We start from the raw sequence: 27,997 nt of genomic DNA, 5'->3' as shown, positions 1-27,997 counted from the left end.
GAACAAACATTAACGAAGAAGAACAGTCAGGAATATTAAAGAAGAAGAATAAACATTGAAGAAGAAGAAACAACAGTCAGAAACATTAGGGAAGAACAAACAACAGTCAGAATATATGAAAGAAGAATAAACAATGAAGAAGAAGAAACAGTCAGGAATATTAAAGAAGAAGAATAAACACTAGAGGAGAACAAACGACAGTCATGAATATTAAAGAAGAAGAATAAACACTAGAGGAGAACAAACGACAGTCATGAATACACCGAACAAGAAGAACAAACATTAACGAAGAAGAAACAACACATTAAGGATTTGAAGCGCCGCGCTGGTCCAGATCTCGCGAGAGTACCGCGGCTCGGTACTTGGTCGCAGCGGCGCTCCTCCACCATTTCGCTGCGTAAAGTCTCCTCCCCGCGACCGCTACCTTCTGCCGCCGAGAGCCCAGTCTCTCCCGGTCCGCACTTTGAGCTTCTTCCCGCAGACCCGGCGGTACCTCGTTGGGTACCGGGAGACAGTTCGGGTCGCTGGCATCGCGGATTGAGTGCGATCTCACGCGGATGACGACTCCTTCAGCGAGAATTTAGTAAAAGAAAATCGCTCGGAAATTTCAGGTAGGTGGGAACTTAAGATGGCGGCCTGGAGAGGGAGGGGGGCGAGGAGGAAGTAACGGGGGGGACCGGAGGGAGCCTCGGAGGGACGACGGGACTCGAGCCCGCCGCGGCTCACCCGCCGGTGCACTGTACACGGGTTCACCGGGGCTTTGATGGAGGAACACGGACACAGTTCAAACCCGTAAAACCCAACCGAACTGCGGGTTGTGAAGCGAACCGCGACGGGAGCACCGGTTCCTCAGCGTCGCTGTTCGAGCGCCGGTGTCGGTGGGACCGTGCGACTCCCCCCTGCACCCCCCCCCCCCCCCCCCGTGTAATCATTGCAAAATTCATAGGGAACTTTTTAACGGTGTTTTTTTTTATTGTCGCCTTTTTTTAATGTTTGCACAAAAAATAATAATCACGCTGGATTTTAAAGTGAATGTTTTTTAAAAGTCATTCATTTAAGCTGTTTGACCCCACGCAATGACGTCACGGGTGATTGTCCCCCCCCCCCACCCCCTTGTGTAAGTGCAGAAGCGGGTTTTTAATGCGTTTTCTTCCTCCTCGGTGTCCCGGTGCGAGTAAGTGATCGTGTGTGTGGGTTCGAATCCAGAAGGGCTCCTTCACCCGCTGGAGCTTTTACATAACTGCGGGAGGGAAGTGGCGCAGCCCCGCTACCAACTCCTGTAGCTCGCCTGCTAGCAGCAGTGCCACCCAGCACTGTTATTGTGGGAGCTAACGCTAGCTAGCTAGCCGCGCTAGCCAAACCGGTGTGCAGTGGAAATCTTCCTCCCGATCGATTCCCCGTGACTACAACCCGACACCCGGTGTATTTCCGTCTGCAGGCGGTCGGGTTTGCATAACGCGTTAACACCAACATCTACCCCCGGCACAGTTGCCTGTCCCGGCGCCCAGCAGAACCCGATCTGGACCCCAACCGTGCAGGGCAGAGCTCCGGGGGACACGAGCTAAAAGGGAAACACATTTCAGCGGAACACCAGCAACCTCTTTTATAGGCGTCAACCAGCTCCATGTGTTTTCATTAAAAGACAAGCGGTTCCGCCGCGACTCTGCCGGGACTAAACAAAGTCGGTGCGCTCCTCTGTTCACGCCACCGCTCGCAAACAAAGGTGTATTTTCTCCACGTAGATCGTCGCCCACACGGCTGCGAGGGGCCACAGTGAAACGTGCACGGACCAAACGCGTTAGAATGAATGAGGAGGCCCGCGCGCTGGGTCCCCGGCGGGTGTCTTGGGGGCGCGTGTTGCAGACAGCTTCCTGTGGGCGACTGCAGCAAACGCAGCCCCGAGCTGGAGAGCGTCTCGTGCAGGAGCCGCTCTCGCTCTTTATTTTTTATTACAGCTGCATGATCCCCCCCCCCCCCCCTCGCTCGCACTCAGCCAGATGTGGCAGCGACACTCCTAAAGCACAGCTGGACCCGCTCAGCTGTCGTTCCGAGTGTGGCCGGTGACATGACACTCAACGTCCCGCACATCACTTTGTTTACTAACTGCACATCCTGTGATGTCCTAGCTTCAGTTCCGTTACTGCAGGAGTCACCGGTGTTGTCCTCGCTCTGGAGGAAGAATTCAAATCTCTCAAGTTTACAAATAAACTTATTGTATTAAAAGTAGTCAAGAGAAAATGGCCAGATTTTACTATTGTAGAAAACTTATGAAGGTATTTTCGCATCAATAATGACAATGATCAAAATAGTTGGGTTTGTTTTTGCTGCACGTGTATTGTTGGGTAGTTTATATCCTAAGCATCATATTTCATAAGATCTTCATCACACTTGTTGGTTGTAATCTTTCTTTTTTCAAGTAACTAGTAACTGAAGCTGTCTGGTAAATGTGGTGAAGTAGAAATAGAGTGGGGCAAGCAGGGAAAACAAACAAGCCTTTAAAGTTGTCCTTAACTACAGTAGATGTACGTTTCCACCACTGCAGAGTTTTAATTGTGAAGGCGAGAGAAATGCAGTTGCTGTTTTTATTTTAGTAATAATTTACCATCCGTCTCTGTGTTTCACTTCTTCAGAATATGTGGCGGGGACCCTAATTTCAGCATCCTGGAAGTAGAAAGCACAGAAGATCTGTGTCTCACACCACAGACAGGTGAGAAGTTGTTGCTTTGCACATTTGTACTCACTTATGGACTTGTTTCAATATATTAACCACTATGTCCAGACATTGAGGTAATAACCTGTGTCTCCCCCCCCCCCCCCCCCCCCCCCCCCCAGGTGCAGTGTGTAGCCGGGGCACCACAGAGGAAGGAAGCCCTGAGGAGGAGGCGGCGCGGCAGCGTGCCTCTCCGGCTGTGGATTTGCCCGGTGGCAACCCCCAGGCTGCACAGGATGTGGCCGGGGAGTCACCTCGGCATGCACAGCAGCCGGTTGCAGCTGCCCCCCGCCCAGACCCTCCACTCACCATTCCATCCACCGTGCCATTGCAGGAGAGCAAGGACTCAGCATTCCTTGGCATGGAGAACGCCCCGCCAACATCGTTGCCTGAGTCTCTCCCCATCAGCTGCGACTCTAAGGACAGTGTCTCAGATGAAGTTGCAGAAGTTGTCGCAGGTGCAAGATCCTTGCCAACATCCCTTACTGATGACCGTAGCTCCTCGGATGAGATGCAAAGGCTTCCAGCTCCCCTTTGTCCGCCTCTTGCCGCAGATACAAAGTTCGACAGCACAGCGCAAGAGCTGCAATGTGGGTCACAAATTGATAAAGAGAAAAGCCAATCAAATTGTGACATGGACCAGATTCAACCACTTGAAGAAGGTGCAGGACTTCTGGCTATTTCAGAGAAGCAGTCCAACAGATTGGAATATAAACCAGAGACTGGAACAAATGTGGAAACTGTTGGAAATGAGCAGAAAGGTGGGGATATTCTCCCACAAACCCCATCTCAAATCTGTTCCACAGCCTCAACTTCCTCTGTCCCACAATCGGATGCTGACAGCACAGAACATGGGGCTGTGGAGCAGTCGAACAGGGACTCACTCCTCCACGCAATTCAAGACAGCCATATCTCCCCGTCAGGTGCTGCGTGGCAAGCTGATGGTCACCAGGACTCAAAATCTCTGCTCCAATCTTCTGACAGCAGTGAGATTAAACAAACTGACACATCAAAAACACAACCTAAAATCATCAAGACGATCTCAGATGATCCTAGAGAAAATTCTTTTGAATCAGTTGAGACATTTGATCGTGTTACAGCGCTTCTTAAAACTTCTAACAGCGAAACGCAACCTCCATCAGCTGAAATACTTGAGACCCCAGAGGCAAGAGAAAAGCTTCATGGATTACACACTTCTGGAGACGCAAGCTTATTGTCCAGTAACACAGCTGGGAGAGAAGACGGCAACATCCAGAGGAGCTGTGACTCTCTTGGGGGAGAGCGGGTTGAGAGTAGCACAAGGGAAGATCCCTCGGACGCGGCCGTCTCCTCGTCTGACTTCACAATGCTGCCAGAGAGTTCTTCCACCCAGGATAGTTCCTCAAAACCCACCGCTGCCCCTCCCCTGTTTGATAGCGGCATAGTAATCTCCCTGCAGGCGGGGCAGGTTGTTAAAGCGGAAACCTCTCCCCCCTGTGATCAGCTCCCACCAACACAGACACCTCTGGTTGCTGAGCTGGGAGATGCTCAAGAAATCGTGGTTGTCCAAGAGGAGGCTCATATCAACGAGGACTGGTCTAACGTGCACCTGAAACAGAGTTACATCGTGCAACGAGAGGATGGCAGTGTCTGTGAAGCTGCCCTCGTTAACGAGCTGAGCTCTGAAACAAAGCTGTATGAAGAACGGGTTGAGGCAGACATGGAGTTAGACTCGCAGCCGGTGGAGGTGTATGAGTTTTGTGGCCTGGTGGAGGAGGTTGCAGAGGAAACGGTCTGTGCCAGTGGCAGCGTACAGATGTCTCACTCTCCAGGATACGAGGTGAACCTTTTCAACGCGCTACTGGAAAACTCTGAGGAGTTTAATGTCAAACAGGACTTGGAGATGCACCTCGGACCATCTATTCACACAATCAATGACAGTGACACTATAATCATTTCCCAGCAGCCCTTGCCTTCATCACATGATGCAAATCAACTGCAGGATCCCTCAAACAGAAATTCCCATAATTTGTCCTTACAAAGCATGAGGGTAGCTGTCAGACAGCATTTGGTATTAGACGCTAACCAAGCTGTTCAAGTGACAAACTCCAGTGAGGTTTGTTTAGTTGAAGTAGCTGCTGTTACATCTGACTCATTCACTGTAGAACACGCAGGCACAAGTGCACAAATTGTGACGACTTGTCCGCAGGTCAGTGCAACAGTTTCAGACCGAACAGAGGTGAGTGATTCTCCTGAAATTCAAACAGCTCCCCAAAAACAGGAAGCTGAGGCAACAGTTGGCTCTTTATCTCTCATATCCCCAGTGGTCACCGGTGAGGATGTGGAGATGCAATCTGTTGCTGTTTCAGTGCACGTTTCTCATGTAGAGAATCAGCCCTCTCTAATACAGACCCCAGGAGTCACTGTTGTAACTGCCACAAAGCTTGAGGCCTGTGTTTCTTCACATGAAGGGACAGCAGAAGCCTCTTCTTTGACAGAAGCTGCATCACAGAGTATTCACAATGTTGCTGTGCCCACAGAAACCAAACCAGAGGCTTTCCACACCTCTCACTCCTCTATTACTATCGATCCAAAGCTGCTCCTGCTCAAACCAGGAGAAACATCTTTCCTGAAATATCCATCCTCCCTTTTGTCACAGGTGTCCAAGCAACACAATGTGTCCGGCAAGTTGGCCAGTACCCACGGTGCTCTGTCTGGCACGGTGTCTGAGGAGTGCCTTGCCCAAACTGACTCAGCAGCAGATTCTTTCTCTGCGTCAGTGGCTCTTAGCAGCCAGAACGACCAGGCGACGTGTTCTGTCAATAAAACCTCTGTGACAGCAGCTCTGCCTGTCCAGGTGCAGCCGTCTGTGAGCAGTAACATCACATTTCAACATGAGCAGACCCCCACAAACAAATCTGACATCGAGGCCTTAACTGAAACGTCAACGAGTGAAGCTGTGACCCAAGATATTGTCACACCCACCGACACCACCCCACCTAGAACCCCCCACACCCTTCACATGCTCGAAGGGTCCGAGGAAAGGGAAGGTGTGCCGTCCAGCAGCCCCAATGACCCCATCAGCCAACCTGACTCCATGGATGTGGAGGACGAGAGCGAGGACATGGACCAGGACGACCAAACGGGAGAAGCTGAGGCTCACGAGGGAACTTCAGGACAGGTCAGCAGCCCGGAGGAAGGCAGTGACGAAGAACCCGACGCTGACAAAACAGAAAGTGAAATGGCTACTTCCAGCTCATCGCACAAGGTATTTTCATGAAGAGTGGGATGTTGGGTGATTACATCGATATGTGTTGTAGACTTAGAGCTACAGAGCAGCGTAGTGAGGGGAAAGAACGCTTCAGCAGTGTTGTGGGGATACGCTGGAAAATTATAGATATGGATCATATTCATCATGAGAATTCAAACACACATGAAATAGTGAAGTATCTAATCTGAATAACCCTGAATGCCACAGTAAAGCATCTCCTCACAGCAGCAGTGAAGTTGGTCAGGTCACGTTGTTGATCAGGAACAGGTTTTCTTTTACTTAACTGAGAAGAACAAACATGTGTATTGTTTCTGACAGACTCATCATGTAGTTCATATTGATGTAACTCATGTGAACAGTGTGTTTTTTATTATTTAGTGATTTTATTCTTTAAGTCGGCTGCACGCTAAGCCATGTGTGTTTTCCAGCATGGACAGAGCAGGACAGAGAGACAGGCACTGTTCCTTAAGGTAAGTGGTGGTTGTGAGACACCAGATCTTTTAACAGGGCATTCACGGGCACATCCGAGTCATGACGTGGTGAAACTTGATGAGGCTTTTCTTTGACTTCAGCTATTTTATGATTGCAACTCTGCAGACAGACTGTCCAGTTGTTAGCCAGTTTGTAATTCTGCAGCATGTCCACACTCACATTTTCAAAAAAACACTTGCTTAAATGTTATCTGTGCATGTGCATTTCATCACATGGTGTCGTTAATACCTCTGCCTTTACCTTCATCACTTTGTTTTTTTTAAGAATTTTCCTCACATCCTTCTCTTTGGCCTTAAAGGTACAGCAATGGATCGCAGAGCGGGTTGCCGCCAATTCATCTCCTGTGTCCCCGTCCACCTCCTCCTCCCACCCCAGCGCCTCTCCCACTTCTGATTGGGCCCTTGCCCGACGAGACAAGTCCTCACCTCTCCGGGGTCCTAGTGGCAAGTTTGTCTCTCCTTCAACCGTCGGTGGCTACAGTTCATCCTCTGTCTCTCCTGATCCGACCACTCCTCAGCGACCCCGTGGGGAGCGTCACACAGACATGGCCGAGCTGGCTAAACATGTGAGTGAGCCTTCAGATATATGTAATTCTCTGAAATTTTATAAGTGAATTCATTTTTAACTCGCATTTTAGAAACACCGGTGTAGCAGAACAATTTGTCATCAGGATTTACGAGTGATTTTTTTTTTCCTTCCTGATTGTTTCCCGCAGGAAGCAGACATTGAACATCGAACCCAGGCATTCAAGCGAGAGGGCTTCTGGTCAATGAAGCGTCTCACCCGCCTGACAGAGCCGATACGACCCAAAGTTCACTGGGACTACCTGTGTGAGGAGATGCAGTGGCTCTCTGCTGACTTTGCCCAAGAGAGGCGATGGAAGAGAGGGGTGGCTCGAAAGGTGGGTTCAGTTAAATCACTGTAGATTCACACATGTTATACACACAGATGTAAACGTGTGTTCTGGACCCACAAACGTGGAAATGTAATTATTTTATATTTATTTATTGGCTTGTTGGAAAGATTGTTTGTACTATATTTCAGATTTTTCTATACTGTACATGTCCTCATGCTATTAGGTGGTTCGGATGGTGATGCGACACCATGAGGAGCTGAGGCAAAAAGAAGAGAAGGCCAAGAGGGACGAGCACGCTAAAATTAGAAGAGTAGCATCTTCCATCGCAAAGGAAGTGCGGGCTTTTTGGAGCAGTGTCGAGAAGGTACAGATTCCCAAAGTCAGAGTAAACAAAACATTGTGGTTCAGTGTTTAGCCGTGTAGTTGGTAATAAAACACACAGGAGTTTGTGTAGCTTCTCTTGAACTTAATGAGTGATTTTCACCTGTTTTATTGTGTTTGTAAAGGTGGTGCAGTACAAGCAGCAGTCCAGATTGGAGGAGAAGAGGAAGAAAGCTCTGGACCTCCAGCTGGACTTCATTGTTGGCCAGACAGAGAAATACTCAGACCTCCTCAGCAAGTCGCTCGCTCCCACCAGGCCGGCGGAAACTGTCGTTGTGACACCCCCAAAACCTCAACTGCCTCCTGCTGATGAGGATGGTGAGGACTTTTTTTTAAAACTAATAAAACCTGCAGCTTTTACATATATAGAGCTTTCTGTGTTGGTTTGTCTTGTAGAGCTGATTCATTGGTTCACACAGGGACGTTGTCATAGCTACACACCAGTGAATGGGTGTTCTTAGACTTCCACAGAGGTGCAGTGGAAACAAAAAGCTCCTTTTTATTGTCAAGGTTGTTGCATCGGAGAGAATCAACGATGTTCTCACATTTCTGTGAAAATCCCACCTGATAACCTGAGGCTGAAATGTTCAAGCTAAAGTCAGATATCTGTCAGTGCAACAAAACATTTGTCAGCACAACACCTCAAGAGAAACGTACCGAGCACCAACCGTCAACCAGCAGACGGGAAACTTGTCGAACTGGTCCCACTCGTCTGCGTCCATTGTTACTAATGGACGCAGACTTGTAGGACGTGTGGATTTCTGAAGCACGTATGTGAACTGTAACTACATGTTAGAGTTTGCTCAGATCGAATAAGGAAGTGGTGGATTTCTGCTTGTCAGGAGAGCAGGCTCCACCTTCCTTTTATTATCTAACAGTTTGGTGCTGAAGTGCAAACGCAGTCTCACAAGTCATTAAGAATCTCTGTAATGAAACTCAAACTTTTATTTTCAAGACTATGTCCTCAGATGTATTTTGAACATATGAAACCTTTCAGTTGAGCTGTTGTGTTTTACCTTTTGAGCCCAAATGGAGACATTAGACATCATTTAGACACAGAAGCGTATCTGTTTAGTAATTTTTTCTTTCTCTTTAAACTTTTGAATCTCCTTACAACTCTTTTCTTTATCCAGATAGGGACTTTGAGCCTCCATGTGAGGAAGAGGATGACGAGGAGACATTAGACGTGGAGGAGCAGCAGGAGGGCAATGATGCTGAGACCCATAGGAGGGAGATTGAGCTGCTGAAGGAGGAGGGCCTGCTGCCCTTGGACCAATTACTCAGCACCCTCAAACTGCCACAGGTACCCACACAAACCTGCCGACACTGGGCTGTGTACTCTGATTCATGATCAAATGTCATTTAATCACAGCATCATTGTACTTCGAAGGAGACGGTCTCAGAAGAAGACTGCTCTGATGAAACCTCTTCATCAGTGGAGGAGGAAGATGGGGAATTCACTGCCAATGACGAGGATGGTAAGATTTTAAATATAAGATGTGAGGGGGGGGGGGGGCCTAAACAAGTATTGGAACATGCTCCACTTCTACTAGTTTCAAAAACGAGTAAAACAATGCACCAGTATTTTCTTTGAACGCCTTGAAATCAGTGTATGTTGTTGGTCGAGTGTTTATTTTCTGTTTCTTCTCATTTTCAGCTGAGGATGAGGAGGACACCATAGCAGCCCAGGAGAAGGTAGAAGGAGACTTAAATCATGCCGAGGAGCTGGATGATCTAGCTAAAGAAGGTCGGTGCTTTTTTTAAATTATTGGTGCATAAAGTAGAAAGAGTAAAAAATGTTAACCTCTACCCGGACATGTCTCTGCTCTCCTTGTAGGCGACCTGAGTGTGGAGGAGCTGCTGGAGAAGTACAAAGGAGCTTATGCCTCTGACTTCGAGGCACCTTCTGCTGCTGGCTCTAAAGCGAGCTCCGATTCTGAGGTGTCTGGGGATGAGGAAGAGGAGTCTGAAGAAGATGAGAGTGATGTTGAAAGCAACTCTTCCTCCTCAGGTATTAACCCGCTCACAGAGAAGATGGAATCAAAAATAATCTCACGTAAATTATTTATCTGTTTAAATGCTGATGAGCCCGAAATGTTTCCTCCTGCTCACTTTTTAAAGATCGTTTGTCATTTATCTTTCAGATTCACAAGGAGACAGTGCTGAGAATGACGAGAGTGAGAAGGACGGAGAGGAGAATGAGGAAGAGGAGGAGGAGGAGGAAGGCGATGACGATGGAGATGAAGGGATGGAGGTCCTGCTAAAGGAGGGAGATAACACCCCACCTGCCGCTGCCTCGCGACCAAAGAAAGAAATCAGTCATATCGCTGCGACTGCAGAGAGTCTGCAGCCTAAAGGATACACTTTGGCCACAACGAAGGTCAGTCATGAATATATAGAATAATTCAGGTTAAATAGATTTTAAGCTTTAAATAGTGAGTAAAAAAACGTCTTAAATTAAGCAGATCTTCATTGTTTTAGCAGGAAAACCCTCTAAAGCAGTATTATAGAAAACCAGACTTGTTCTCTTCTGCGTATTTTAGTTTAAATATTTAATACTGTGCAGTTCGGGAACATAAATTTCTTATCATTGTGTCCAATAAAAGGTCAAGACTCCCATCCCGTTCCTGCTTCACGGCACGTTACGAGAATACCAGCACATTGGACTCGACTGGTTGGTCACCATGTACGAGAAGAAGCTTAATGGTATTTTGGCTGATGAGATGGGTTTGGGTAAAACCATCCAGACGATCGCGCTGCTCGCTCACCTCGCCTGTGAAAAAGGTAAACGACCGACTCATTATGCTTCAGTGCTTCATACGGCAGTTTGTTTTACTTCGTAGTGATTGTACTTCTGCAGTGTTTTCAATAGTTTTTTTTATACATTAGTTTCTCCGCTTCTTTTACCTTCGGCTGCTGATGTTTGGTTCTGTTGTGTTCAGGTAACTGGGGGCCTCACCTTATCATCGTCCCCACCAGTGTGATGCTGAACTGGGAGATGGAGCTGAAGCGCTGGTGTCCCGGGTTTAAAATCCTCACATACTTTGGCAGCCAAAAAGAGAGAAAGCTAAAGAGACAGGTAATCAGCTCACGGACTCTGCAGTGTCATTTAGCAGTTTTTACATTTCCACTGAGAGCAACTGCTGAATTTGATTTAAATACATCTGGCAGATATTTCCACACCTGGTATCAAAAAATGAAAGAACTGGCTGAAGTCAGTGTTGGAAAAAAGTACACATGAAAATCATATTGTTTCCCTTTTCCTTTCTCAGGGCTGGACGAAACCTAATGCTTTCCACGTGTGCATCACGTCATACAAGCTGGTGCTCCAGGATCACCAGGCCTTTCGACGCAAGTCCTGGCGCTACCTGATCTTAGACGAGGCTCAAAACATCAAGAACTTCAAGTCTCAGCGCTGGCAGAGTCTGCTGAACTTCAACAGGTCAGTGGATCTGGGTGCCGTGGATCCTCTGAAGGAGACGCGCAGGGAGTAATTCATAGATGTTAACACCTTTTAGGGATCTGAGATCAAAATGTAAATGTAGCTTTGAAAGAGCTGCAATTTGTGAATCTCACACAGATACATTTTCTTGAGATGTTGGTAATGTATGCAGTTCAGAAGAAGCTCTAGTTTGTTTTCATGAAAATAGGATCACTAGCAAAATGGATCTGTGTGAAAGCAGAAAAGGAAACTAGAGGTGGAAATAACAGCTTTAATTCAAATATTTGTGTTATTTCCAGAACCTTCAATCCACCGGTTCTTTATTGTGAATAGTTTTGCCCTGTTTATATGTTTTTGTCCATTTTCCTAAAAAAGGACTGCACACTGATGTAATAAAGTGAGATAATCATTTCTCCACTATTCTTGTGGGAAATCTGGATTGTGGGCGGAAAATGTGAATCACAAGTAGATTTCTTATTGGAAAAAATGTCCTGTTTCTGTAGAGCCTCAAAGTACATGTAGGAATGCATTGCTGTCTCCTTCGTCATCTCAAATCCTCCTGATATAAATCTTGGCACATATATCTGACATTATCCTCTGACCTCTACCAATCACAGCCACCGGCGACTGCTGCTGACAGGGACTCCTCTGCAGAACAGCCTGATGGAGCTGTGGTCCCTCATGCACTTCCTTATGCCCCACGTCTTCCAGTCCCACCGCGAGTTCAAAGAGTGGTTCTCCAACCCGCTGACGGGAATGATCGAGGGCAGTCAGGAGTACAACGAGGGCCTGGTCAAGAGGCTCCACAAGGTGCTGAGGCCTTTCCTGCTCAGGAGGATCAAGATCGATGTCGAGAAGCAGATGCCAAAGAAATATGAACATGTGGTTCGCTGTCGCCTCTCCAAGAGACAACGGTTCCTCTACGACGACTTCATGGCACAGTCCTCGTAAGTTACTAGGTTCAAAAGGAGAATCTGGTTCACGGATCACGGCCGGAGCATTGTGTTGTCTGACCGTTCTCCTGAATGTGATCTCAAATTCGCCATTGAAGGAATTTCTTCAACTTTTGATCCGTTGTCTTTTGGACTCGAGGCTGAAGTGATTATATTTCTGTGGCCAAAGGCAAAGGTCACAGTGACCTTTTATATAAATCTGGGGGGAAAATGATGTAGAAATATGTGCACAGAAACTGCACTGGTGAGCGGAGGTATGCAACCGCAGTGCGGTAATTCTACTTAAATGTTATAAAAAATTAATCATGAAGCAGCTAAAAAAAAAAAAACATCAGAAGAATGAGTAATTTCCTCTCTAGGTTGTCTTGTCTTATGCAATATAGTTATAAAATGAAATTAAAAAATCTGTTATGGTATCTAGTGTCTAGTTTGGGTTTCTTTTTCATTCATTTGCAAGAAATTGTGTCTTCACAGATGTTTTCAACCAAAACTTCCATTGTTGATTCTGCTGATTTATGTTTTAATCTTTAATTGTCAGAACAAAACACCATGTTCATATTGTTGCTTTTTCCAAAGTAATGTTAAAAACCTAAAGATATTAATTATCAGAAGGGTAGTAATCATACTTATTTCAGCCATCTAAATTATTAATGATTTGACTTGTTATTGCATATTAATATTACTTCTATTATGAATTTGATCAGCAGTGTCTCACTGTCTTGTCCTTCTTATTTACAGGACCCGGGAGACGCTGGCTAGTGGTCACTTCATGTCCGTGATTAACATCCTCATGCAGCTTCGCAAAGTGTGCAACCACCCCAACCTGTTTGACCCCCGACCCATCCAGTCCCCCTTCATCACGAAGCCCATCGTGTTCCACACAGCGTCGCTGGTGCAGGAGGCCCTGGACGTGTCTCCTCTAAAGGTCAGCATTTAAAGGAACATTAAACCAACTTTCATTAGGTCAGAAAATGTAGGCGAGAAGAGCAATGGCCTCCAGATTTATTGGGCAGTTTATTGTGATGAACGCTTACCCCAAAAAATGTATTTTCCTCCTCAGCGCTGCGACCTGTCTGCGTTTGACCTTGTTGGTTTGGAAAGCCGTGTGTCCCGGTACCAGGCAGATGTGTTCCTGCCGCGCCACAAGGTCAGCCGCCAACTTATCCAGGAGGTGTTGGAGTCTCCTGAACCCCCCCCCAGACCCAAACCAGTTCGCATGAAGGTCAACAGGTACACATTAACACTAGTTATACTTTTTGTGTCCTCAGTATTTACTTCTGGTCCTCTACTCCTATTTCATGCAGGCTACAAGCTACCATTATTATTAGCTGTCATGCTGGCGCTTATGTGATTTCCAGAACTTGCATGTGTTGGAATAAATGAAAACTCTAACTGATCTTTGATGTATTTCTGTCTGTTTAAGGATGTTCCAGCCGCCTCCTAAAGGTGATAATAGATCGTTGGTGCTGATGAACAAACCGACCTGCTCCGTGCCTCCTGCAGCTCAAACCCTCAAACCTCCTCCAGTGACCGAACTCTCCTCAACTCCTGCTCATGCTCCTGTCGTTCAACAAGGCACGTGAAAGGGACAAAATGGCATCTGTACAAAAGACTGTACTTTCAGCAGATCTATTGGTTACGTTCCAGATTTCCAGCCTGTTCTGTGTCACATAAATCTGTTTGACAATTTGACCAAAGTACTGATTATCCTCCTCTCCAAGCCTCCATTGTCCACACCGCCGTTCTCTTACTCATTCTGCTTGTTTTCTTCTCCTTCTTAGTGGTGTGTTCTGTGGCCTCCGCCCCTCCTCCCCGCCCATCCATGCATCCTGTGGCTCAAACTGCAGTGAGGTCCAGCACGCCCAAGCCAGTGCTGACCGTACGGCCTCCCACTGTTCCCTGCACTGCCAGCATTTCTTCTCATCAGAGTCCAAACCCCAGCACCATCATGTCTCAGAGGGTCCTGCTCAGTCCAGATATGCAAGCCAGGTTACCTTGTAAGTAGTAAAACATTTTTTTCTAAGATGATGATAATAATTATATACCATTTATATCCTTAAAACTCACTGTCACATAAACAGTGTTTCTAATCCACTGCTCTCTGTTTTCCTTCCGTAGCTGGTGAGGTAGTGAGTATAGCCCAGCTTGCCTCCTTGGCAGGTCGACCTGTGTCGTCGTGTCAGGGCAGTAAACCCGTCACCTTCCAGCTCCAGGGCAACAAGCTGACTCTGTCCGGAGCTCAGATCCACCAGGTCCCATCAGCTTCTCCACGTGCTGTTCAAGGTGAGTGTGCCACATGTTCTAGTTCGGAATACAGGTGAATTAGGTTGATCCGGTTTCATCACTGTAAATTACTTTCTCGTGCAAAGATTTAATGATTTGGATAATTAATCACTATTTTGATCAACTTGTGGAAGATGTAAGGAACTCTTCAATAGAGTCACTGGAAGAATTCATGAATATTTTCATACAGTTGAAGTTCAGTGAGTTTGACGTGGGTCAATAAATATTATTTGGATTTTCTTTAGCTTCTGTCCTGAAGCCAGTTTGGCAGAGCCCAAGAATACTGAAGTAGTTATAGCTACTCTTTACACATTTTAAAGCTTTTATTGATAAGGAGCCGACTCTAGTGTCGATGTGCTGTAAACAAAATCACGTGATCTCAGCAGTGGACTCTGCAGGACATGTCTGAAAACTGCGATTAGGAATGAGTGGGTATGAAACTAAAACAGTTCCTGAAGGTCTGAACTGGGATTCCCCCTGCAGGAAATGTGGTGCACCTGGTGTCCAGCGGGGTGCAGCACCACCTCATCACCCAGCCGGCTCAGGTACAGCTACAGAGCGCTGCCAACGCCCACCCTGCAAACACGCCCTCTACTGCTCCTCCTGCAAACCGCCTGCCTCATAATGCCTCCGCAGGTAGTCCCTGTTTCCTCTGTTACTCTCTTTTCACCTTCTGCGTCTAAACAGACAAAGATAATTATACGTAAACATAAAAGTGTTTATTTTTAAAGGGTAGTGCTCACTTAAATCCTCAGATTCCATCAAGCTTAACTGAATCTATTGATTATATTGTGTATATGTATGTGAAAATCCTTAGTCCTTCTATACACATGCTTACTGCTTCATGTCTCCTCAGTGCCCTCGTCCATCGTGAGCAGCACCGGCGTCGTGAAGATCGTTGTGCGTCAGTCAGCAGGCAAGGAGGGCGGGCCGGTGCCCACCCTGGCAGTGGCCCCTTCCCCTCGTGTTGTCCCCCAGGCTTCCCCTTCCCTGCACGTCCACGTCAACACACCCACTGTCAGAAACACTGCTCCGCTGCAAATTGCCCAGCGCACCCCTGGTCCTGCTACTGCCCACTACACCATAGCTCCTCCCAGAATCCCCAGCTCCACCCTGAACCAGCCCCAACTCCCCCGCCCTGTCCTCAAAGTAGTGCAGCCTCCTCCACCAAGCACAGAGAAGCCAGGTGAGACAATTAGCCTGAGCTATTCATAAGTCTGCATGCATGCATGCCTGCATGAATAGCAGAACTGGGTCAGATCTTTATTGCAACTAATCTTTAGCATTTTTCCTTCCCTGCCATGCTAATCCAATTCTTTTAATCTGCTTTAGAGCACCAGATGTGAGCACTGCATCATGTGCAGGGAAGTTCAGGCAGTCGCATGAAAGTATCTCAATATCAGTTTTGTTAATTTAACAATCACCCTTAGACTTGTTTCAAGACATTTTTATATGCATGTGGATGACAAAAGACATTCACCCTGTAAGGGGAAGGATCCAGACTTCAACAGGACTAACGCAGCCTCTTCTACCACAGTTAAAATTAGAAATCGTGGTTTCAGAATAAGGTCAGGGTAGGGGAGAGTTCTCTTCCCTGCTCTGCACCCTGTATCCAGAGAATCACAGGCATCATCCTGCACAATAAAGCCCTAACAGCATCTTTATTGGAAGAGGATTTAATACTTTTACACTATCTCTAATATTCGAATACATCAAAGAAATACTACCATAAAGACTAGAGGTCAAATATATAGAAATTAAATCCTAAATCTATTTCCCAACAATCCCATGTTTGTCTTTTGGTAGAAAATGTTTCCTTCTATTCACCAAACACAAATCCTTCCATTTGTATTGAAGCGTCAAGTTATTTACAACAAACCTTCTCTGCGTCCTCCTCTGTCCTCCTCTGTCCTCCTCTGTCCTCCTCTCAGCTCCAGTGACGCCCTCGTCCTCTGCACCCAAGTCTTCAGCCACGCCATGTGACACCGGCAGCGGCAGCAGCAGTCAAACACCTGCCACCACCAAGTCGAGGCAGAGTGCTAAAGTCTACCCCCCACCCCGGAAAGTGCCTCGCCCGCCTCCTCGCTCTCCTTTCCACATGGTGAGCAAGTTGTTCCACTAGATGCCGTCGACAGGTCTCTGCAAAAATTAATTGTTGTGGAAATGTACAATATTTGAACGAACCACATGGGCCGTTAGTTGCAGGTAATTTCATCCTCAGCTTATTTTTTATTGGCCCCTACTGGCAGGCTTCCTCGTTTGTGCCACCGGCCACTATCGGCCTTTATGAGACTTTACACTTCCTAAGCAACAATTAATAGTGTGATCAATGCTGTTTGAACCATTTTATCACAGCTCTTTACCTGACTAGTGTTTATCTTCTTCCTCCAGTCATGGCTGGCTGAGAGCCACAAGCAGCAGCACAACAGCCGGCTGGACTTCATCATTCGAGCCAACGAGCAGCACTGCAGAGCGAAGCCCATGTACGGCCGGGAGGTTCTGAACTTTCTGACTTTCTTACCCGGCCCCCGTCCCTCCCCAGCCCCTCTGAGCTCTCAGGGGGAATGGGGCCGGTCGGGTCACAGCAGCTGTCTGTTTGCACAGCGGCAGAACAAACACGACTACTTGTGTCAGAGTCACGCCGTGAGAGCGGCCATCCAGGGCACTGAGGACCGGCTGGAGCTGCTTAGTGAAATGATAGACAGGTGATCAGTTGATTTCTGACTCTTTCATTCCTGAGGATACAAGAGCTTTAACTTGGGGGGAAATATTTGTGATTTAACTATTATTTTTCTGTTTATTTTAGGTTTACATTCTCGATTCCCCCTGTAGAGGCTCCTCCCATCTCCATGCACTCCTGCCACCCTCCTCCCTCTCTGAGCCACAAGCAGGTGGTCTTCTCCTCCTTGCTGTCGTCCCAAGTCGCTCCGCTCACTCGCAGCCTGCATCGTATCCAGTGTTACATGAGGACACAGTTCCCAGATCTGAGGCTCATACAGTATGATTGTGGTACGTTGTCAAGACACCTGAAACTGGGAAAGGAACAGGGAACACTGATGTTATCTATTTGGTTTTAAAGAGCAATTTAACACCCTGTTTAAGTTTGACCATTCATAAATGAATAATTCATTCCATGTATTCCATGAACCCTGACACACAACACGCTTACTCACCCTATTGCTCTTATGTATTTCAGTCTTTTTAATCCAAAGATGTAACATCTGACTGACACCTTGAAGCAGAAAATTCAATTCCTCAGTGACTTCAATCCCCCCTGATACACCTGATTTAGTTTATTGTATTAGTCTTGTGAAATAACCTCCTTAATTTCTCCCAACACCATTTCTGTAACGTGCTGGTTTCTGTGTGCAGGTAAACTTCAGATTCTGCACACTTTGCTGCGGAAGCTGAAAACAGGAGGCCACAGGGTTCTGATCTTCACCCAGATGACGCGTATGTTAGATATACTGGAGCAGTTCCTCAACTACCATGGACACATCTACCTCCGCCTGGATGGCAGCACCCGTGTGGAGATGAGACAGGTTTGTACTGACAATATCCTATGGGAGAATATGATTATATTTGTATGCCTCCACTCTGGTGACAAATTGAAAACGTTGTGGATGAATATTTTCTGTCTCCTCCTCCAGTCCCTCATGGAGCGCTTCAACGCAGACCGTCGCATCTTCTGCTTCATCTTGTCAACTCGCAGCGGAGGTGTCGGGGTGAACCTGACCGGCGCCGACACTGTGGTCTTCTACGACAGTGACTGGAACCCCACCATGGACGCCCAGGCACAGGACCGCTGCCATCGCATTGGTCAGACACGAGACGTCCACATCTACAGGTGACCGTGCTGCTGCTGGACCACAAAGGGTTATTTACATGGCCCCAAAATATGATGGTGGACTCTGTCAGTGGGACACGGGGGGGGTTTGGGTTATTCAAATGTACAGACTAGAACGTCCTGGTTCACACATTCTTTCACGGAAGATATTATGATTTCACTAGATTGATTAATCAGTTAATGAACTAAAGCCACGAGCTTTCCTTCACACATAAAGAGGAAATGTGATTTTTAAACAACATATTCATATTTTTTTGTCCATGTTCCTCTTCAGGCTGATCAGTGAGCGCACAGTGGAGGAGAACATCTTAAAGAAAGCCAACCAGAAGAGGATGCTGGGAGATATGGCTATTGAAGGAGGAAACTTCACCACTGCCTTCTTCAAACAGGTAAATCTACAACTCTGCACAAAGGAATCATTCACTGGGAGGTTTCCATAAATATGATTTGATTTCATATGTCACCCGGAGTCACACCTATTTTATCAGCACTTAACACATCTGGCTCTCACCCCCACTACCTGCACGGTGTGTAAGATATTGATGTAAAATTAGATCAATTATTTCTCTGGAGGCTTCTGTCTATTTGTTGTTGTGGCTGCTTTTCATAACTGATGTATTTATCATGTGATGATGAATCACTTGACAAACACATGGTCCTTTTTATTAAACTTGTTCTGTAAAAAGCCCTGATTGAAGTACGCTGACATTTTCTGATTAATGCTCCGGGTAAACGACGTTGTTAGTACAGCAGTTTGTTTTGAGTGGGTTGTGGTGATAATGTGAGGACGTTGAAGTGCCTCTTGTTTTCGAACACGGAACCGTTTTCCTGCTCCAAGTGTCTCATTTACATTTTGTCCCCCAGCAAACCATCCGAGATCTGTTTGATATGAACGAGGGGGAGAAACGAGAGGCGGCGGTGGAGCTCGCCGTGCCCCCACCTGAGGAAGAAGAAGGCACCAACAAGCAGAGCACCACCATCCTGGAACAGGTCAGACACGTCACATGGGACATTGTCCTCCTGCAGAATGAATCCATCAGACGCCTCCTGGTGGTGGTGTTATGTGAAGCATATGAATTTATAAACATCAAGCTCCTTAAACCTCTTCAGTGGATGTGGGTGTACTTCATTAATATACATAAAAGTCATAATGAATACAAAATGAGGTATTGTTATTGTATTCCAGCCTGATTGACAGTATTAACTGAGCTGGAGGTATTTTGGAAAACAAATAATTAGATCATCTTGGTGTGACTCCCGCAGGCCTTGTGTCGCGCAGAGGACGAGGAGGACATCGTAGCAGCTTCTCAGGCCAAAGCAGAACAGGTGGCAGAACTGGCCGAGTTCAATGAGAACATACCTCTGGATGACGGAGTCGAACAGGAGGAGGTGGAGGAGCTCTCCAAGGCCGAGCAGGAAATAGCTGCTCTGGTGGAACAGGTGAATAATCATGGAAATAAGCTCTGAACTCTTAGAAGGCTGGATTATCCATCTATGATATATATTTTACATTTTTATAAAGTTCCTCATAAAAGCTGAAATGATAACATCTTGATACATCTTTCACAATCATGAACTCGATCTATACACTTTGTATGTGCTCAGCTGACTCACCATATTCTCTGGCTACCTTTTAGCTCACCCCCATAGAACGCTACGCCATGAACTTCCTGGAAGCCTCGTTGGAAGATGTTTGTAAAGAGGAGTTGAAGCAGGCTGAGGTAAGAGCTTGTCCTAACTGTTATTTGAAATAAAATTGTTTCTTGAGCTCAAGTTCCATAAGTTTAAATAACCTCCTTTGCAGAAGTAATGAATCAGAACCTCTGACAATGAGCAGTTCACCTCTGTCACAGGGCTTTTAGTTATTATAAGATGTGTTTACCACCGCTGACGTTTCACAGAAACAAAACATGAAGATGACAGTTCAGCAGGTTTGTAAAACCAAATTGCCTTTTTGTCTACAGGAACAAGTCGAGGCTGCCAGGAAGGGCCTGGACCAGGCCAAGGAGGAAGGCCTCAAGCTTCACGCTTCATCTGATGATGACGACGATGAGTTTTTATCACCGCCAGCGTCTGTGGAGCCCGCTCAGCCAGCCCCAGCCCGCCGAGGGCGTAAACCCAAGGACAAGGACAAGATTGTTACATCTACAAGGACCAGTGGTCGACTTCGTGGGGCCTCGCCTGAAACTGAGCCTGAGCCTACGACCCCCAAAGAAGTGCCTGAAAGACCCCGCCTTGGTCAGAGGACTTCTGGACGGGGAGCTGCCAAAGACACTGGTTCTGTGTCTACCACCCCGTCCCGCACAGATCAGAAATCCTCCTCTTCAACTAGACTCCACGACTCCGCCAAATCTTCGAAAGCTTCATCACCTGCCAGAGATAACCAGACCACCAAAACCAGGACTCTACCAAACCGCTCCCATCCCAGTCCAGTGCCTTCGCCTCCTACAAGCTCCCCCCCTGGAGGGAAACAACAGTGTGCCGTAGAGACTGACGGTAAAAGCTCCAAAGCAGGCAGAGAGGAGAAGGAGGGGGAGGATGAGAGGACAGTGTCTGAGTCATCACTAGAACCCAGCTGTCACGTGGACCATCAGACAAAAGATGATGATGGCAAAGATCACAACGCCATGTCTCCCCCCTCCACAAGCTCCAGATCGCCTCGTAAGCGTCAGTCAGCAGACGGTGAAGTCCTGCGGGGACTTGTTGAAGACTCTCCATCGGCCAAAGTCCTGCGAAAGCTTCCAGGGAGGCTTGTCACGGTGGTGGAGGACAAGGAGCCGAGAAGGAGGAGGCGGCGTGGAAGTGGCACTGGAGGTGGAGGTTCTTCAGAGGAGGCACCGGTGGAGGAAGCCACTGGTGGTCCTGTTGATGAATCAAACAAAGACAATACATCACCGAGCCCTGACGGCAAAACTAAAGTGGCTGTTCCACAGGAACAAGACCCTGTCCCAAATCCACCTGTGCCCCAACAGCCGGTCAGAATTTATCCTCCTTACTCCCCACCCCATCATTCTCCTGACATGCCGGTGCTGAGAAATCTTCCTGTGCGGCGCAGGTTGGAAACTGAATCTCGCATGGCTGCTCAGCTGGGAGAGCTACATCATCATCTGGGCAGAGGACGGGGAGGAAACCAGTCCAGAAAAAGTGACACGGCACCAGGCAAAGACACCACGTCATCCTCTGCAGACTCCAATGTGAACTCTCTTGTGACACCTTTGAAAAGAAAGCGGGGCCGGCCCCCTAAGACTAACCTCAAGTTACCTGAGCATGACACCACGGCGAGCCCTTCCCCACAGGCCACGTCGCCAAGCGAGGAAGGGAACGCTCCTCTCTCCCCAAAACGTAAGAGAGGTCGTCCCAGGAAAGACTCCACAACAATGTCAGAAACAGTTGGTGAAGGACAGAACTCTAAAAAAGAGACCACCACTTCTGATGTTTCTGGTTTATTAAAAACTGATGCTGGCGCAGAGCTAACGGCGCCACCTCCCGTCAAGTCGGAGATTCTCACAGCTGCTGCTGTCAGCGCAAATCTGACATCTCAGTCTACCTCAGCTGAGAAAACCGACACTAAGACTGAGGTTTCAGCCCCAGTTTCACCTCCTGCTCCAAAACCAGCTCCAGCCTCCACAGAAAAAACAACTCAAGTGTCCACACCAGTCTCCGCCCCAGTCCAAGCTCCACCTGCACCAGAGGTGACCTCCCCCCTCCCTACTGCTGCCTCCACATCAGCCTCAACCCAAGTTACGGCTTCAGTTCCAAGCTCAGACACAACTTCAGTCCCCAGTTCTTCTCCCCTCACACTTCCCACGTCTGTCCCTGTCCCTGCTTCACCTTCTACCACAACTCCACCCGCCATCTCCTCATCTCTTCCAGATGTAAAAGCAACACTTCAAGCTTCTAATGCTCCTAAAGATCCAAAACCTTCAGATTCTACAACTTTGAAAACAACGGGACCAGACGCTGTCCAGAGCACCACAGTTTCCCCAGCAGCTGCTCCGACACTCCCAACAACGACAGTGGAAGCAGCTCCAGCATCAGTCCCGGTCCCGACGACCACAGCAGCTACTGCATTAGTATCAAAAACAGCAAGTGTTGCACCAGCAGTCACCACTACAGTGAAACCAGTCACAACAACTAAAACAACTGCTGCAGAGGTCTTGCCCCAAGCTCCTGCTCGGCCGCCACCCACAACCATCACTCCAACATCTGTCCCAGCTCCAAGTTCCTCAGCTTCACCAAAACCAACCGCAACATCGCCCCCTACTGCAGCAACGACTGTGACAACAACTGCAGCCAAAACAGTCCCAACGTGTCCATCAAAACCAGGATTAACTGTGACATCACCTCCAGTAAAAACAACACAAACCAGTGCATCCATCCCAACAACCACTATGACACCAACAACTCCAGTGAAAACTGTGCAAACAAGCTCATTAAACACAACACAATCCACTACTGCAGTTCCAACCACGTGCCCAGCGCAGCCTGGCATCGCTTCTACAGCAACACCCGATGCACCAGTCACCACGTCTTCAGCCAGTACAGCTCCATCTTCTCCCGCCCGAACCAGTGTGACAACCACCAAAGTCCCAACCAAACCGGTGCAAGCTGCTACGCCGGCAAATCCGACCGCAGAGGCCGTCCTGTCTCCAATATGTCCCCCTGCTCCTCGTCCAGACTGTGCTCCCTCTCCAACGTCCGCCAGCGTCGCCAAAACCTCAGAGGCAACGACGGTGGCAATATCTTCATCACCTCCAACAGAAACACCTGCAGAAGAAGAAGCCTCCTCCAAAGAACCAGCTTCTGCTACAACTGCAGAAAAGACTGTAAAGATCGAACCCACAATTAAATCCTCCCCAGAAAAGTCAGTTACAGTTGCTGAGACAAACACTGTCGCAGCAACCCAAGACTCCACGACCTCAACCGCTCCTGCTCCAGTCACCGCAACTAAATCAGCTCCTTCTGTGTCCACCTCCCAAACGCCTGCAGCCCCTTCCCCCCAAATACAAACCTCTGTATCCGAGAGCGTCTCCACAGAGGTGTCCACACCGGCTCAGAGAGAGACCCCAGCCCAGAAACCCTCACCTGCTGCTTCTAGTGTTTCATCTGAGAAACGATCTGTAGAGTCCAAACAGAAAGAGTGTACATCTAAAGGTGACTGTGAAATGGAAGTAGGTTCTGAAGAGGCTGAAGAGCCGGAGGACACAAATCTGGAGATCGAGTCTCAACCTAAAAGGAAGAAGGTGGAGAGTTCCCCTCAGACCAAAGAGTCAGAGAAGGAGGGAACAGGGGGAGAAGAGAAGAATACAACAAAGTCTCAGAAAGAAGAACCGGTGGCAGAGGAAACTACTGACGAACACGAAACTCCCAAACAGAAAAGGCAACTCAGTCGCCAGAGTAGCCAGGAGTCCACACGCTCTTCTTCACCGTCATCAGGGGGCTCGTCATCAACCCTCACTCGTCATGCTCACCACAAGAGGACGTATGAAAACAGACATCCTGCCAAAAAGAGGCGAGTGGACGTCACCTCAGAATCCGGCAACGAGGAGAAAAAAAAAAAGGACGTGAAAAAGAAAGAGGAAGGCGATGAGCAGGAGCACGTCGCCTCCCGGAGGAGGCGCTCCAGGTCCTCCTCTTCCTCCTCGGACTCTGACAGCAAGAGCAGCAAGGAGCACCGGTTGACCCGCTCAGCCAAGCGCAGGCTACAAGATCAGGAGAAGGAAAAGGGAAACAACCGGTCGGGAAAGAGACCCGCGCCCAGCTCTGAGAGAAACACATCGAACAATGCCAACACATCCACCGGGGGAGAGTCTGGCAGTGACACGTCTTCTGTCAGGACCGGCAGGAAGTCTGCGGGAGCTCAGTCCTCACGAGACTGTAAAACAAACAGCACCCCCCCTCCTGAGCCCGAAGTCCTGGGGAAGAGATGCTCGGCTCTGAATGCAGCAGCTAAGCTTCTAGCAATGAAAGGCCGAGTGGACACCCCGGGCCACACCACTCGGAAAGACCCCTCAGCGAAGACCTCCGGGACGACTCCTGCCTCCTTGTCTGACAAGAACCAAAAGCCTAAAAACAAAAGTGTACCGGCTTCTCCGCAGAGTAACTCTGTCGCTGTTGCTAACAATAGAAGCACCGGCAGCAAACACTCAACCCCCAATCAGTCGAGCCGGCCTGCGTCTCGCTCCACCAGACAGTGCCCCGGTTCTCTGGTTCCACCCCTGGACATGGAGTACAAGAGGTCCAAGCCAGAGGAGAAGGAGCGGGCCAGTCGGAGGTCATCGAGGGGAAAGGAAGGTGAGACTGAGGCCCAGTCTCTGTCCAGGGGCCACAGTGCCTGCAGCAGCATGAGCAGCGACGGCGAGGGGGACGACGGCGGCAGCAGCAGAAGTCGCAGCAGCAGCAACAGCAGCCAACGCACCCACAGCATCAGCTCTCAAAACACCGAGCGCAGAGACTCCCGTGGCGCCTCCTCCGGCAGCGAGCGCGAGAGGGGCCGTAGCTCGGATCGGGCAAAGAGACGAGACAAGAAAGACAAGCGGGGCCAACAGAGGGAGGGTCGACCGGAAACCAGGAGGTCGCAGAGGCTCTCGCAGGAGGTGAACAGCAGCTCGGGGACGGAGGGGACGCCGGACAGGGTGCTGCGCAGCGTCGCAGCTCTGGCGGCGGTGCAGGCGCGGTCACCGGCCGCCAGCACCCGCTCCTCCGCTAGTCAACAGCGTCACAACAAGACATGATCGGAGTGCCAAAGGGAAGCATGAGTGTTGTTGCAGAGCAAGATGCGAGAGCATGTCATGACCTTCACGGTTCCTGCTTTTCTGCACTCGGGTGAACGACGGGGACGTAGAAGCCAGGGACCTACCTGCCTCCTGGGCCCTCTCCCTTCCCAATTGGAGCTGGTCCCCTCACCAGCTCAGCTATTGTCAGCTGGGGGAAGGCTCAGGGACCGAGAATGAAAACGTGGCGCCGTCATCGTGCGTCTGTAACTGGACAGTGATGGTGGCGTGGATGAACTCACCACTGGGACTTGAGGGGGACAAAGGTGCAGGAGGAAATAAAAGGCAAGTTGTTAGTTCACATTATGTACTGTAATCATTAAAGACTGGAACGCTCAGATCTTATGTGTTGAGATGGGATAATACAGCGCCCCCTGGCGGGCTTACAAATGAACAGTCATTTGTGTGACATTAAAAACTTTGGAGTGACCAGTTGTATTGTAAGTTGGAGGTTTTAGAAAGTTTGGTTTTGAACATTTGGTCAGCTGTCCTGACTGTTTCTTTGTAGTCAGTCGATAAGTTAAGCATATTTTATTATTTCTTCCAGGGTATTAGGAAGAGAACAGATCTGTCAATGTGATCTCTGCTGCCCTCTGCTGGAGCTTGTCTTTGCTTGGGCCCCTTTTCCATGTCGACTTCTGTTCAGTGGATTCCTTCTTTAATCCAGCCTTGCATTTCTCATTTGCACATCTGGCCCTGGGCTTTCGGGCACATCGTGGTTTAGTCATTGTTTTATACATCAACTCCAGTGACTCGGTTTGTTCCTCGGATCTCGTGTTGTATCACAAACCTTCGGAAAATGTATTAATTGAATTTGCAAATTGTCTTTTAAAGACTTTACACCTCCAGACAAATTCCAAATCTTCCCAACGGTGTTTATTGTCATGTATTTATACTGAAAGGGCAAGAAAATGATGTAGAAATTAAAGAGTGCCTCTTTGGCCAAATGGGTTTGAACCTCCGATTGCCTTGTGAAGCACCTGAAGCCGGGGGGGCGAGCTTCTTATTAAAAAAACAAAAAAAGACCACCCCTGCAAAACATGAAGAAAAGCCCCCTGTGCATCAGTGCTACCAAATTAACGTTTTACTTTTCACCTGAACTTTTCTGTCATGTTACTTCATTGCTCTTCGTTCATGTAAAAAAAAAAACTACTTGGACAAAATATGTGAATAAAATGACTGGTACAGTTCCAGATTACTGTAAATTGTCGATTTACTTTTTGCAAAGGTTATATTTGGAGGGGGGAGGGGGTCAGGGGCGGGGTAGTTTATGGTGATGGTCTTATTTTTTATTTGTCTCATTTCATTTGTTGCATTCCTTTTGATCCCTTGTAATTCCACATTATTTTACTTGAACGATTAAGACAATTACAGTTGAATAAAAAGACCAAAAATTTGTTGCCATTTTTCATTGTGTTGAAGGTTTTTGTTTCTGCGGTTTTCAAGTTAAATTGACTTTTGTTCCAGAGATATTTACACTTTAAATGAGATGTTGTAGTTGAGTAACTCCAGGTTCTCTCAAACGACCGACGGAGATGGGATCCAGAATCTTTACACTTTCATTTTCACCAGTCAAAGATCTGAGATTTCTCAAAATGCTTATTTCTCACATCATTTGTTAGTGAGTAGTTAACCTTTAAGGGTTGGGGGGGGGGGGTTAACCCTAAACCTTCACCTTTAAGATCATGCATTAACCGGGCAGGTTAAACGTATCAAGTCCGGAGGTCAAGTGCATAACATGAAAAGTATTTAAGACCTGAAATTTAAATTATGGAATTCTAGACTGTTCATCTGAAATGTTAACGTGTTGTGAAAAGAATTGAGTCGGTCCCTTCAGACAAAGTTGAGATATTATGTTCCAGAGGCCAAGAACATGGTTTGTGATGCGTCTGTGACCCAAATCTCACCCGTTCCTCCACAGGTCAGAACTTCTGTGCTCAGATGAAAGAAGTCAACGATTTCTCTCACCGTGTTTTTGAGATGAAATGTTCATGAGGCAGAAAAAGGTTTTGTGAGGTGACCTTCAACCTTCAACCATCAAAATACAATCCATCCATCTTTTGATCCAAGTCAATGTTTGTACCAAATTTGAAGATGTGACCTATAAGTGTTGTTCAGATATTGTTCATAAGAAAGAGACACACCTGAACACAGAGCCTCCAGCCACTGGGTGTCACCGGTGAGGAATAAAAAGCCTAAAGCTGAGAAGGATCCACACGATTAAAGACACGAGACAGACACAGGATAATAGAACATATTTTATTTTAAAAACAATCTATATTAAAATAAGGATGTGATGTGAAATTAAACGTCATAATGTCACAGTAGCAGAGTCGCTGCTGTTTTCTGGCTCCAGAGGAGACGTGAGGACCGAGCGTCCTTCGACTGTTTCGGTCTATTTCTCGTTCCTGGTTTGTCGCATCGTGCTGCTGCGCTCGTTACTTCTCCTGAAGGATCATGGGAGACGCTGCACGAAGTGACAAACCTGAAGAAGAACAAAGTCCGATCAGAGTTCAGGACTCGGGAGACGCTGTGATGTGAAGGGTTCCCTAAGCCATCACCGGCTCCGTCCCTTCTTCACAACGTTAGTGCACAACATCACATTCTCAGCTGGACATGAAGCAGAAGGCACAGTTTAGAAAGAAAAAAAACAAACACAACTGAACTTCTCAAGTAGCAGCCGACGCGACAACGTTTAAATCATAAATACAAACTGGTCGGACGAGTAAAAGGGAACTCGGGCCTGAGACGCCTCGAGGAAAAATAAAAGGGGGGGGGGCGTTAACTCATAATTAAAAAAATTCTGCATTTACACTTCTCACATGTTGGCAGTTTGAAACACTGTTCAAGTTTTAAAAAAAATCCTCTGCATAAAGTTTGTCTTAAATCCTCAGCTAAATTATTATGTACAATTATATTAGCCTATAAACCAAAAAAAAAGCTGTACTCTATTAAAACAGGTTTTTTTTTACGCCTCCAATTCTTCCTAGAAACAAAAAACATAACAAGA

General features: G+C 47.6%; 1 protein-coding gene across 1 annotated transcript; it reads left to right on the top strand.

Moving 5' to 3' along the window:
• The first annotated feature begins 216 nt into the window (after window positions 1-216).
• On the top strand, window positions 217-26,393 carry srcap (Snf2-related CREBBP activator protein). Its single transcript, XM_034569715.1, has 33 exons — window positions 217-611; window positions 2,631-2,707; window positions 2,833-5,957; window positions 6,751-7,017; window positions 7,168-7,353; window positions 7,532-7,672; window positions 7,815-8,007; window positions 8,823-8,992; window positions 9,080-9,167; window positions 9,347-9,436; window positions 9,527-9,700; window positions 9,834-10,069; window positions 10,296-10,473; window positions 10,632-10,768; window positions 10,962-11,131; window positions 11,749-12,078; window positions 12,823-13,009; window positions 13,145-13,314; window positions 13,508-13,659; window positions 13,866-14,081; window positions 14,203-14,367; window positions 14,851-15,003; window positions 15,224-15,553; window positions 16,299-16,468; window positions 16,759-17,072; window positions 17,174-17,376; window positions 17,740-17,909; window positions 18,018-18,214; window positions 18,489-18,603; window positions 19,079-19,204; window positions 19,478-19,654; window positions 19,852-19,935; window positions 20,179-26,393. The coding sequence occupies exons 3-33, from the start codon at window positions 3,072-3,074 to the stop codon at window positions 24,946-24,948; spliced, it is 12,945 nt and encodes a 4,314-aa protein (XP_034425606.1). The 5' UTR covers window positions 217-611; window positions 2,631-2,707; window positions 2,833-3,071; the 3' UTR covers window positions 24,949-26,393.
• The last annotated feature ends 1,604 nt before the right edge of the window (window positions 26,394-27,997 follow it).

Source organism: Hippoglossus hippoglossus, chromosome 19, assembly GCF_009819705.1.
Source record: "Hippoglossus hippoglossus isolate fHipHip1 chromosome 19, fHipHip1.pri, whole genome shotgun sequence".
Lineage (NCBI taxonomy): Eukaryota > Metazoa > Chordata > Actinopteri > Pleuronectiformes > Pleuronectidae > Hippoglossus > Hippoglossus hippoglossus.
The sequence above is the reverse complement of the archived record's forward strand: the minus strand, read 5'-3'. Positions and strand labels throughout refer to the sequence as shown.

Bases quoted from the DNA above. Each gene is read 5' to 3' on its own strand.
- srcap (XM_034569715.1), top strand. From the start codon at position 3,072: ATGGAGAACGCCCCGCCAACATCGTTGCCTGAGTCTCTCCCCATCAGC. The intron at 7,018-7,167 runs GTGAGTGAGCCT...TGTTTCCCGCAG, and splicing joins TGGCCGAGCTGGCTAAACAT to GAAGCAGACATTGAACATCG. The intron at 8,008-8,822 runs GTGAGGACTTTT...TTCTTTATCCAG, and splicing joins GCCTCCTGCTGATGAGGATG to ATAGGGACTTTGAGCCTCCA.